The 13,272-nt window shown below is 38.0% G+C and overlaps 1 protein-coding gene across 1 annotated transcript; it reads right to left on the minus strand.

Annotated features, from left to right (window-relative positions):
* Window positions 1-1,596: 1,596 nt before the first annotated feature.
* On the minus strand, window positions 1,597-4,683 carry mylpfb (myosin light chain, phosphorylatable, fast skeletal muscle b). The gene is made up of 6 exons (XM_077205847.1): window positions 4,554-4,683; window positions 4,139-4,234; window positions 3,381-3,561; window positions 2,908-2,986; window positions 2,745-2,793; window positions 1,597-2,278 (listed from the first exon to the last, which is right to left on the minus strand). The coding sequence occupies exons 1-6, from the start codon at window positions 4,554-4,556 to the stop codon at window positions 2,174-2,176; spliced, it is 513 nt and encodes a 170-aa protein (XP_077061962.1). The 5' UTR covers window positions 4,557-4,683; the 3' UTR covers window positions 1,597-2,173.
* Window positions 4,684-13,272: the final 8,589 nt, after the last annotated feature.

Here is a 13,272-nt window from a genome sequence, read left to right on the forward strand (position 1 = left end):
CTGCTACAATTGCGGCCCCCAGGGAGGCTTCAGTTTCCGGCTGATGGATTACCCCCTTGGTTTTTTGCGAGTGCATCCCAAACAAACTTTATAGTTTAGCTTAACTCTTAAAGGGGCAGTACATGTATCAAAATGGATACAGACACTGTTATGATACTATCTGAATCATAAAACCTTATAGATACCCCAGTACTCGGTAAATAGGTGTTTATGAGCTTAATAATAACCGTAACTGGGTTACATCTGTTTATTTCATTTAAGACTTCTGAGCAACGTTGATGCATTGTGTACTAACCAGCTTTTGGTCGTGTTTGTCCCAGTTTTGTCTGTGACAGGCTCAGTAAAGAGAAATCTTCAGCGACCGTTAACCTGCTCTCAGTGTGATTCTATCCAACACACACACAGTCACACATCACATAGGCCTACACCGAAACATAGAATCAGGCTATTGATTAATTGTATACATCGTGCATTCTGTGCTTTTATAACCTGTACAAACTGAACGGATCAATTACCTGCACAATATGACTGACTAAAGCCTAATTGTTTAATTTGTCATGAGTGGCACCTGAATCAGCATATAGGCGCGTTCACCAGCGCGCTCCAAATGTGTGATAAGATTTGGACGAACCGTTCATATTCGACAGCGTCGCTGATAATAAAATGTGCAAGCCATTTGAATTCTATTGAGAATGTAGTAAAACGCTACAAAGTCAAACATGATCTAAAACGGCCCCTAAAAAGACTGATGTAAAAAGGGGAAAACATCATTCTGCCCCAACATAAATTAGAAAGCTTTTTTTGTTTTGTATTTATTGTGCATAGCATAGTCTTACCAGTAATTAAATTTATTTATTTATTAAATTAAATTAAATTTATTAAATTAAATTTATTTATTTATTAAATTTATTATTTATTGTAACAAATGCTATAGTAAACAATTACAAGAAAGGAACGCGTAAGTGTAAGTTCTACCAGAAAGAGTCCACTGCCACGTCATTAATTTATAATCTTGCGCAGCCAATCACAGCTTGACATAAAAAGATTGATCTTACCCTCCTATTTAGCTGCCAGTAGGTGTCATAGCGGAGCCATAGCCATAGCCATCCTCCTCACCAGCACCAGCACCAGCATGGCTCCCGTAGGCTCCACCCCTGCCTATATCATCAGGCAGGACCTACCAGTTAACTTCAAGACCTGGAGGAAGGATGGGGCCTACACCAAAGAACTTTGATACGGAGCTTGTCGAGAGTTTACTTATTTATTTTGTCTGTAAAATCATTTTACAAAATAAAATCCATTCATACGAGTCTTTTTGGTAGAGCTATGTTACTTTTAAGGCCAAGTACAAGTTAGAAAGAGCTTTAAAGTCTGGACCTTCTTGAATTATTGACTAAACAATTAATTTCCCTGGGTAAAATGTGTCCTGTTAATAATGACAGACATTAGGAAAAACCTGCCTTTCAGATATTCAAAGAGATGACAGGAAATTAACATTTTCAGTATAAGTCAATTTTAACAACCAATCCCCCATTAACTGATTTCTTATTGGTTCTACTGTAAGTGCATGAACCTGACAAGAACAGACACAATGTATAAGAAAGATTTATGTGCTTTTATTTGTGTTACTTTTAAGTTACAGGTGGTTTTGAGGACAAATAGATGAATCAAGAGAAAATAAAGAAAAATGCAGAAAAGAAGACTTTGGAATGGTGGAGTGAACAAGGGAGAAAAAGTAAAAATAAAGATGTTTTCTTTTGTTTCTTTTCCTCGTCCTCACTCTGTCTTCCTCTGTTTTCTATTAGTGTTCAATGTCTTTCCTCCCTACTTTTTCTGTCTCTCCAAGAAAACAAACGGGAAACATTGAGAGAGATTATGGTGCTCTATTACAGAGATGCACCATCTCTTTAAATATCTCCTCTTCCTATACATTTATGAAGGGAAACACTACATGGCAGACAGAACAGAGAGATTGTGATTTCATGATTTTAGATTATTTTATTGAAAATAATCACATTAGCTACAAGTAACTCACTTTCAGAGAGCCCAAATGCCAAAAGACCTCCAGTTTAGACAAGTGTTTCTATGAGAGGACAGATGGACCATGGGGAGACTGAATATGTGACAAGATGGTGTGGTAATGAGGAGGTAGAAAGATGGTTGATGGATTGAGTTATTCTTCCTCTTTCTCCTCTCCATGTGTTATGACGTAGCAGATGTTCTTGTAGTCTACGTTTCCAGCCACATCTGGAGGGAAGGCAGCCCAAAGGTTTGTCATCTAGAAGAAGATAACAACCAGAAGATCTTAAATAATTTGTCAAGTAAAACAAAGGCAACATGTTAACATTTAAAAAAAATGTTTTAATGTATTGCTAGGCAATGACTACGTTGTTCTGGGTGCTTGCTTACTGGCCCAACTGAAAAAGAAAACCCCTATGTCTCTAAATATGGCTCGGGTTCTATCTTCAATGTATAGTGCTTTTCACAAAACACATTATTTCAAAACAGCTTTAAAGAGATTCTTGATGTTAATGTTTATAGTACCTTAATCCCTAATTGTTCACATTTAGCAAATAAGACCTGGCGATAGTATAAATGTATGGCTAAGGGATATTTTTTTTACTTGTTTAATCCCACATTTCTCCTCAACAAGCCATACAGTTTGAATTCCTGCCATAGCACAAACAGTAATTATGGTTCTTGCTTTAGCAAACACCATTCATTAAAATCCAACTACAACTAACCTCCTCGACTGTAAATCTGTCGCACTGGGTGGTTAGGAGTTCCTCAAGGCTATAGAATAAAACAAATGTTATATTCTTGAAAATGAATCTTCATCATAGTTGTAAGGGCTTCATGAAAGTTCAGCATTCTCTAGTGTGAACAACAATGAGTCAGGACACTTACAATTCCTTTTTGATGGTGCCTGTAGCCTCAGGGTCCAGAACTTTGAAAGCACTCACGATAACATCCTCAGGGTCAGCACCTTAATGAAGAGTTGAATAAATGTTGCGAATACTTGATGTGAATACTTATTGAGATGTCAATACTATGCATTCTATAAATACAAAACTATATTTTGTACATTTACATAACCATTAAATGTAAGTCAGTAGAGCATGGTGCTAGCAACGGCAAGGTCATGGGTTTGATTACCAGGAAATACATGTACTGATAATATGTTTACCTTTAAAGCACTGTAAGTCACTTTGAATTACAGTGTCTGCCAAATGCATTTAAATGTATCTGGCAGGTAAAAGTTATGTGCTGAAGTGAAAGTTATAAATAATAATACTTAATCCCTAACCAAAAGTATGAACAATAAAAATTATTTGTGATTACAAGAATAAACTAAGTCAGAGAAGATTTTAACAACTCACCTTTTAGCTTCTCACCAAACATGGTTAGGAAGACAGTGAAGTTGATGGGACCGCTGGCTTCTTTGACCATGGCTTCAAGCTCCTCATTTTTCACATTTAGCTGACCCAGGGAGGCCAGCACATCTCTCAGATCGTCCTTGCTGATAATACCATCCCTGTTCTGGTCGATGATTGTGAAGGCCTGTTTGTTTTAGAGAGGGTAAGACAGTTTATGCCAGTTCATTTTGCATTTTATCCAAGCAGAAAACATCAGTCATTTTTATGGGGTGGGGATTGGGTGTCTGTAACATACCATTGAGAATTATTGGTAACTACTAACAACAATCTTCAGAGTGTTACTAGGCTTTAAATTACACTTTTCAAAGGGTATGAATTTTAAATGAAGTTACTACTAATTTCATCATATGTCCCCAAAGACACACAAGATGTTTTCACAGAAGAAAGGATTGATTTTGTAGTTGTGAAATACATTTCCCTTTCTGGCATCAGGTCTTGATGTCATTCTACTGAACATAGTTGAAACTGGAGATGACATCTGAAATCAAGAAGTATCTTGGCAGCTGCTGGCCGCTTGTCTAAGTTGTTAAAAGGTCACAGAATGTACAACAGGACTTTGGGGATATTTAAGGATATTGTAGAATATGTAAAATATTTTAGGGAAAACATTTATGATAAAGGAATTTATGTACTGAACTAATTTTAGGTTTAGCAGAGTTTTAAGAAAAATAAGTCAAATTACTGAAGAATGAGCACTGTACCTCCTTGTATTCCTGGATCTGGCTCTGCTCAAACATGGAGAATACATTAGAGCTGCCGCCCTCTGCCTGCTGCCTCCTCTTGGCCTTCTTGGGTGCCTAAAGAGAAACACATTATGTATGGAGTGAAAAACACACTTGAATGTTTTGCTGCTCCATTTCCACAGTTACGACTTCTGTCATAATATAAATATTCTGCTAATCAACCAATGAAAAGCTATTTTTCATGTTGCAAATTCAAGTTTATATTTCCAGTGGTAATAGGGCTCTATATTTTAGAAGGTGTCAAAGAAGGATGCTTTGTAAAGTTATTAAGTGCACTGGCAACTCAGTTAGTTTATATATATTTAAAAATATATACAATATATATATATATATATGTATATATATATATATATATACTTCTAAAAACACTCACCATCTCTCAATTTTTTTGCTGTTGGTCAAAAGAGGAGAAGTATACACCACACTTATGTGACTGACATGCTCGTAGTTCCTTTTGGGGTCTTATATACTGGCCTGGGTGTGCTAACTTTAGCCTGAACATCAGGTTTAGGAAAGTGAGTGCTGGTGAAAGTACAAGACAGGAGGTGTATGAAGTGCTTTGGTGTCACTTTTCATTCCTGATCCAAAATAGGATTTGCACGCCTTGGAATGAGGTGAATTCAGTCCAGTAATTTTGGCAATAGTTTGGTTTACCTTGTGGGCAAATATGGCAAGGGCAAGGAGATTGCTGCTGCCTTGACTGAAAGGCTCAGTTTCTTCTCATCGGTCTCTGTTGAGAATTAATTTGTAGATTAATGTAAGCCTTAGTATATCTTTTCTGGAAGAAAGAATTTTAAAACAACCCATGGTATAATTTTCCTATATGACATACCATTGCCAGACAATGGTAAAATTTCACAATAAGAAATTGGTCAATATAAGTTTTATGAATCAATACTGGCTGTAAATTAGACCACTTAACATCAACCGAAAAAAATGGGATCTTTTAAATGACAGTCCTGTACACTGAACATTTCCAACATTATCTTTAGATAATGTTTCTCTATTATCATGTAAAGAGACAAACAAGGGTTAGTGTTCTTCACTTACTCAAAAGATCTAATTAGAGACATCAATTACTATACTATCATGGTTAATAAGCATTTTGGGGGATTTGAATATTTGTAAGACATTGTTTGGTTGTCCATGTATAACTAGTATTTAACAATATTCTCCAATGAACTAATTTCCACTTATGCATTATGTTCACTTTCTTGTGTCCAGTAAGAAGGCATCATTCTTACCATATAAAAATAATGACATAACTGCGTATACCGCATTTATCCTTTAAAGTAAACATATTACCAACATATGATAGTTTAACATTTATATGTGTTTGTTTTTTCAATCTTCTATTCATTTGTAAGTCACTAAATGTAAATAATTTAAATATGATTTTAAGATTATAACACAGTAAATTATCTAAAGATTTACTTCTTACAGTAGCTAACAACATATTGATTCTGGAAAATGATAAAGGTGCTGTACCATATATGTACACTGGATATGTGGTGTGTATTTTATGAATAAATGTCTGAATAGAAGGGGAGTTTGATGACTAAACATCATTTTCAAGCTCTGGTGCTCTATATCGAGGAGCTTATAGACCTCCGGGATAGTCCAAAACAGCATTCTGCAGCCCTCCCTCTTCACACCATATATGCAATCCATAGCAGACATTTATCCTGGGCCCAACACTGAATGCATGTATTGAAATACAGGGTTGTGGAAACTGACACTGTCTCTGCAGTGAACTTGGTCTTTTCTTTGGCTCCACTGTTAACTATCAGTCCCACTTTTTGAACATAGAGCTGAATATAACATTTCTAACATAAATCTTGAATACTTTGGAGCGCAGATTTAAGTTTGGTCTCTTTTAAAGGAGACACTTGGCAGATTATTGTAAAAAAGTTTATGAACATGTAAAAATAGAAATTTTAAAAATATATATATAAAAAATGTATATTTTATAAAACATGATCGACTATACAACTTCAAGAGAATCAAAGCCAAAAATCTGAAAAGTTGAGTTCCAAATTTTAGGTTGATATCTCAAAAAAATTGCTTTCAGTAAGATTTCGTTTGGGCGTAGTACGAATCTTTTGCACTAGATGACATACAGGCTCCATTGGTGACCATATAAGGAGGCACCCATTTCTATATATGGTTTGAGTGATCTGAACCATATATTTCCAAACTTTTTATACAATTTATGAAGTAGACATGCTATTCAGAAGTGGTACGTGCAATATGGTATTTGATTTGAATTCAACCTTTATTAGGGTGTGGGTTTGTTTGGGGGGAGGGGGGTTATGGTGTGAGGTTGTTTGGTAGAGGGGGAACTATGGTGTGGGGTTGTTTGGTGGAGGGGGATTATGGTGTGGGGTTGTTTGGTGGAGGGGGATTATGGTGTGGGGTTGTTTGGTGGAGGGGGATTATGGTGTGGGGTTGTTTGGTGGAGGGGGGATTATGGTGTGGGGTTGTTTGGGGGAGGGGGGTTATGGTGTGTGGTTGTTTGGTGGAGGGGGGATTATGGTGTGGGGTTGTTTTTCAGGGGTTGGGCTTGACCCCTTAGTTCCAGTGAAAGGAACTCTTAATGCTTCAGCATACCAATACATTTTGGACAATTTCATGCTCCCAACTTTGTGTGAAGACTTTGGGGACGTCCCTGTTCCAGCATGACTGCTCTCCAGTGCACAAAGCAGGACCATAAAGACATGGATGAGTTTGGTGTGGAGGAACTGGACTGGCTGCACAGAGTCCTGACCTCAACCCGATAGAACACCTTTGGGATTAATTAGAGCAGAGACTGAGAGCTTCTCGTCCAAAATCAGTGCCTGACCTCACAAATAAACTTCTTGAAGAATGGTCAAAAGTTATCGTAAACACACTCCTAAACCTTGTGGAAAGCCTTCCCAGAAGAGTTGATGCTGTTAAAGCTGTAAAGAGTGGCCAGCTCCATTTCAAACTTTACGGATTAAAAATGGGATGTCATTAAAGTTCATGTGCATGTAAAGGCAGACGTCCTAAAACGTTTGGCAATATAGTGTATTTTAAAACATCCATTTAACTAGATGTCTGTCCACTGCACTTTACAGTGCATTAAAGCTATACATTTAATTAGAAAGTGAATTTCCTGTGGATCAAATTCATATTCTTGGTGTCTGTAATTATCTTGGAGTAATGTTTTTGTAATGTATTTTATAATTGGAAGATTTTGCCATGTGTGAAGAACAAGCAAAAATATTGCCTTGGCACTGACTGCACAGTAGTAATATTATAAGTGGAAGTGGTATAAATAGTCATTTAAAATAATTCAACAATTCAGACAGAGTTTAAGTGCCACTACAAGAGAAGGTGTGGTGGAAAAAATGACAGCTGCAGACAGAATTAGCTCGCCATCCCCCGATTTTCACACACACTGTTCAGAACAAATGTATAGCGTATAAAATATTTTAAGATACCCCAAATGTTCTCTCCAACAAATTGTCTTCAGGCCTTACAAATTGGCTTTGTACGTTTTATGGAGACTTTCCATAGACATAAAGTTTTTTTTTACTGTGCAAACTGTATATTGTATCCCCTAACTCTAGCCCTACCCCTAAACACCACACTTACAGAAAACGTTATGCAATTTAACATTTTCAATAAACATTTAATGTGATTTATATGCAGTCCCCATTTTGTGGTTTATCAGGAGCACACACACACACACGCACACGCACGCACAAACACACATACACACACACACGGCTGCTGTCCCCTGTTCTTTAAGCAAACACTCTCTTCACTCCCACTCCCCTGAGCTAAATATAGGGAAGGGGTTCCCAAACCTTTTTGTCAGCCAAGCTTCTTAGATGTGAAATATTTACTTCAAGAATCCTCTGTACTTTTAAATGATTATTTCAATGATTTAACTACATTCATGTAAGTTCATGGTCACACTGGTGTTTTAGGAACCCAAATTAATTTAATATAGTTGTCATGTCTTGTTTTGTTTCATATTCTTGTTTCATGTCTCAGTCATGTTTCCTGTTGTCATGTGATTCCCACTTATAGTCATATGATCCTGCCATGTGGTCCCCATGTGAATGTGGCATGTTGTCATTAGGCTTGTTTGAGATGCCTTGCCTCGCCTGTAATGTAGGCGAGAGTAGGCGGCTGCAGTGAGGGGAGGAGTGAAAAAAGCGCAGGCAAGCCGGACATTTCTCTCTTCTCGCAGTGGATCTTACACCTGTGAGATCAATGATGGATATCGCGGTATTCATGCTCGTGCACAGTGTTGCTAATAAACTGGATGTAATTTAAGTTCTGTTGCTTTTATATGAAAATAAATATAATGAACAAGACACCCAAAGTACTTGTTATTTAATTCCATTCCAAATAAGTGTTTATCAATAATTTTTTCTTTAATACAGACATAGGCTATGTGTTTTTTTATAGACATTGCATAACCCATAGAGATCGCACTGTCCGAGAGTTTGGGAATCCACACATAACATATACACATAAAACATGATATCCGAGTTTTAAAATCAAACATTTTAAAAGAGAACAATACATCACGGTTGTTTAAACCAATCAACATTAAGCTGTGTCGTCAGCAAGTCGTTTCCCATCATGCTTTTAATCAGCGCAGTCGGTGGAGAGCAACTGCAGAGTCCAACACATGCGCCTTGCGCTCGCGAGAGCTTTTTGACACACGTCAGAATGACATCAGAGCAAGGCGGACCGCACTCGGACACATTTCTAACCAGGATGCATTGCGCGCTAATCACTGGTGATCGGTTCTGCGCAGATTTTGCTCATCTCAAACAAGCCTAACAGGTGTGTTCGACATCGGCTGCGGCTGGATGTAACCGATCGGCGAGAGTTGCCGCGTGCAGGCGGGGAGGAGCTGCAAACAGAGACGTGAAGTCGGACGTGAAGTCGGACACTGCAAGTCTAACCGGCATGCACTGCTTCAAGTCAGCCACCGATGGGTCTGCGCAGAGCTGCATGAAGTCGAACAAGCCTATCAGCGCAAGGCAGATCGCACTAAGAAACATTTCTAACCGGCATGCATTATGCGCTGATCACCGGTGATCGGTTCTGCGCAGATTTTGCTCATCTCAAACAAGCCTATCGGTTCATTGTCTAATCATGTGCACAGGTGTCCATGTTTAGTCATTAGTCCTTGTATATTTAAGCCCTCATGTTTGCCTTGTTACTTTGTTTAGTATTGTTTGTGTAACCACTGTTTGGTAAGCTTTCTGTTCATGTTTTGACAAGCCTATGTTTGTTTTGATCATGCTTTGGATCACTTGAATAAACTGCACTTGGGTTCTACAACTTGCCTTCAGTGGATTCCATTTACAATAATAATGTACATAATAATAATTGTGTTTCCCCAACCTGCAGCCTTAGAAGCAGGGATAAGCTCCACAATCCCTGTGATCCTACTGAGGAAAAAAATATTTGGAGAATGGGTGACTTATTGCTTTTAAAAAAATTAAAATTTGATGATAATTATAACTGTTAACACTTTAGATCACAGCTGTCACAGCAGGTCAGGTAAAATGGGAATGGGATCCAATTGCAGTACCTTTATTTTTAAACTAAAACAAAAATGATAATCCACAACAAAGAAGATCACTTGGTCGCATAAACAACACAAGACACAGAACGTCTCCATCCAGTTAGTTTCATAACCTTGGTTCCCTGAGAAGAGGGAAAGAGACATTGCGAGATATGGTATGGGGTGAAGCCTATCCCCTCCTTCCCTTGATACTGAAGCCTAATTGCACCACGCCAGTAAATTTTACTGGTCAATGACATTTGAGCGTACAAGCTAGGGGTGGAGCCATCTGCTATCCACAAGTTTCCTACGTCCCATGAGGCCTTGCGTCAAAAGTGGGCGCGTCTTCCGGTTCAAAGTAAACAAGTGAGACGTGACACCCGTTCATTGATTCAACAGTTAATAGTCATTCAAGCAGGGCCGGCGCTCCGCACACGCACATCACGCACTGCGCGTAGGGCACCAAGTGCTTGGGGGGGGGGCACCAAAAAATCTGAGTCGTGAAAAATCATCACCATAGGCTACTATTATAAATAACAAATAAAATATGTCTAAAGCATGTTAATATACAAAAGCAATACAAAAGTAATATAGGCCTAGACCAAATTAGTCGAGAAAAAGGTGAATCTCCTGTGCCAGTCTCCCTCTGGTGCCCCCCTTTCCCCACCTCCCAGTGGTCTGTTCGATTATGCCTCAATCAATGTCAAATTTGGCAGACACCGACAGACATGGCCTCGAAAAGGCACCAAGAGTCGGGGTCGGAAAAAAGGAAAAAGAAGAGACAGCGGGATGATACTCGCGCGTCGCTTGCAGGTAAGACAATGTTTTAAATAAAAATGTTAGTTTTGTAGCGTGGGTGCCCTTGCGTCGTGTATGCATGTCCAGGGGGGTGTCGCTAGTAGTGCAAATGATCCGGGGCAGGCTTTTTTAGCCCTGCATGTTGAATCTTTTATTTTAACGGGGGTCCGGGGGGTTCCTCTACCAAAATTTTGAAACTTGGGCTGTTTAAGATGCAGTTAGTTTGTTTGAAAAGAAAAGGAATACCGCTTAGATACGTTTTTTCGTTGTTGTTCTATGAGGATAATGCGGTCATTTTCAAGAGGTTCATAGGCCAAGGCCCAAGGGCGACATCTGTTGGTGAAACTGCAATTAGAAAAAAAACCCCACAATCTCAGTGTTTGTATATTTTCATTAAGATGCACCACCAGGCATATTACACCAAACTTGCTAACGATGTGGGAACATAACCTCAACGAAAGTAAAAAAGGGTGAAATAGCAGTAACTTAGGCTACTAGGGATGTGCAAACGATTACATTTTCTTAGTCGATCGTCGGGAGAATTAACGATCGACTAACGTTATAGGCTAAACTAATATTTATATTAAAATTTATTATTATTTAACTTTTTATAAATTAAAAATGCAATAAAAATACAGCATATTTTTCCACGATGAATTCTTTATTACTAGAAGATCAACTTGTGGCAGTTAAACTGGACGTTCGGTTAGGCTAAACTTGAAGATGCGCTGTGGTGCTCTAGAACCTGCCGCTGCGAGCCGGCGTTTCTTAAACAGAGACCCTCGTTTGTTCCTAAATAATAATAAAAAAAGAATCATGTTGAATATGCTGTAACATACCCGATATAAAACTGAAATCGATCTACGAACCTGTGTCGCGGTGTGGGAAGGCAGAATTTCAACTCCCAGAGTTATCCTTCCCGTCCAGATCCAATAGGCTATAGCATATCTTTAAATTACTATTAGTAGTCTATTATTTGAAGTTAACATTATACAATACATACCACAAAAAATGCATTTAATATATTAAAAATTCTGTTTATATATCATACCCCATAAATAAAGGAGTCCAGAGATTAGAAAAATGTAACACATGCATTTTATATTTAATATGAGGGAAATACACATGCGTTACGGACATGACACAAAAAAATCTTAATTTTTTAGGTGGCAAATTAGTTTTTTAGTAATTCTGTGAAATGTGTGAATTACACTGCGCAAACCTAAAGTAATACTACCCACTGGATGAAGAAGGGTTGGCTCTTCACAGAAAATAAAATATTTATTTTATTTAATTTTTCGAGTTCGTATTTATGAGGAAAAAAACAATACGGACGTGACAGTTCCCTGAAAGCGTTAGCCTACTAAAAGACTGCTTTAAAACTTTTACAGACCTCAAACGGAGCACTAAGCCTTTCTTTAAAGTTAATTTTGTTTTGTATTAATTGTATCTTCATTTTAATCAACGTTTCATCAACAAACTACCTGGATTTAATAAATAATAAGTAAATATAGCAGACAATAATATCACCACACGGAGGCGCCGGCGCCTGAACTGCAGCTCGTCTCATAAATGAACCGAAACTCAGCATAGTCTACTTGCCTTACAGACCTGAGAAATATATATATTATCTACGGAACGCTTGAAATGTCTTAAACGGAACAATTCAAAACAAAAGAAAACTATGTAATCCGTATGAAATGTGCATTTTTCTCCGCCGCGTTCACTACTGTGAAGATCGCAAGTCAGCATCAACACTTGTTTATTAATAAATAGCCTAATTAAAATGTATCATTGCTATATTTTACATATTCATAATCATTACTTTTGCCGGTTCTTTGTGACAGCTTTTATGTGTTTTATTGGCAGCGCCACTCTTACATGTTACATGAACACGTCACATGTTTATATAATGGGATAATTGTAGGCTATAATAAAATTGGCCACTGAATTAGCACTTGTTGTCCATGAGCTCCATAACGACATATCTCATAAAGGTTTGCGACTTAGTTTAAATAGTAAAAAAAAAGATCCGAAAAAAAAAAAAAGAAAACACCTAGTCTCTTTGCTAAATAGCACACAAAATACCATTGGTATGCTACTTCCGCCACCTGACCGGAAGTTGCACCCACTTTATTTTTTACAGTAGTGCCCCCCGGAAACAAGTGGATATAGCTTGGCACTCGTAGTCATTGCCTCTGAATCTTTCGATTGAAAAGCAACATTTTAAGACTGTTTGGACACAACAGCGAATGTCTCATTCCCTCTTCTCAGGAAACCAAGTTTACTAAAGTAATTGGAGACGTTCCCTTTCGAGTCAGTCTCTTGACATTGCTAGCTATTAGGGGTGTAACAATACATCGATCAAACGTCTAACGATACAATGCATCGATGCCACACACCAAATATTAATATACGGTACCTTTATTTTGACACGCTCCACATCCTCACGTAACTTTTCTCAGCTGAAATAGAAGCCTGACAAGATTGACTGAACCCTACCCTAAACATGTTTTGTCACAAAACCCGGTATTGTCCACTGTCAAGGCATCGCAAGTTTATTTTTTACAGCATTGTTTGCATTACAGCAGAAACCGACAAGCAGCACCCTTGTTGTTTGTGAACACAACCCGAAAAGTTTGTTTTAGCAAATCAGTGAGCAGTATTCAGGTCAGATGACAAGGCTGCTAGTCACTTCAAAAAGACACGCTAGCTGAAAGGAGTTTCCTCAAAGCTG

The sequence above is a fragment of the Siphateles boraxobius genome, unplaced genomic scaffold (assembly GCF_051911475.1).
Source record: "Siphateles boraxobius isolate OS27281-9 unplaced genomic scaffold, OSU_SipBor_1 55, whole genome shotgun sequence".
Taxonomy (NCBI): domain Eukaryota; kingdom Metazoa; phylum Chordata; class Actinopteri; order Cypriniformes; family Leuciscidae; genus Siphateles; species Siphateles boraxobius.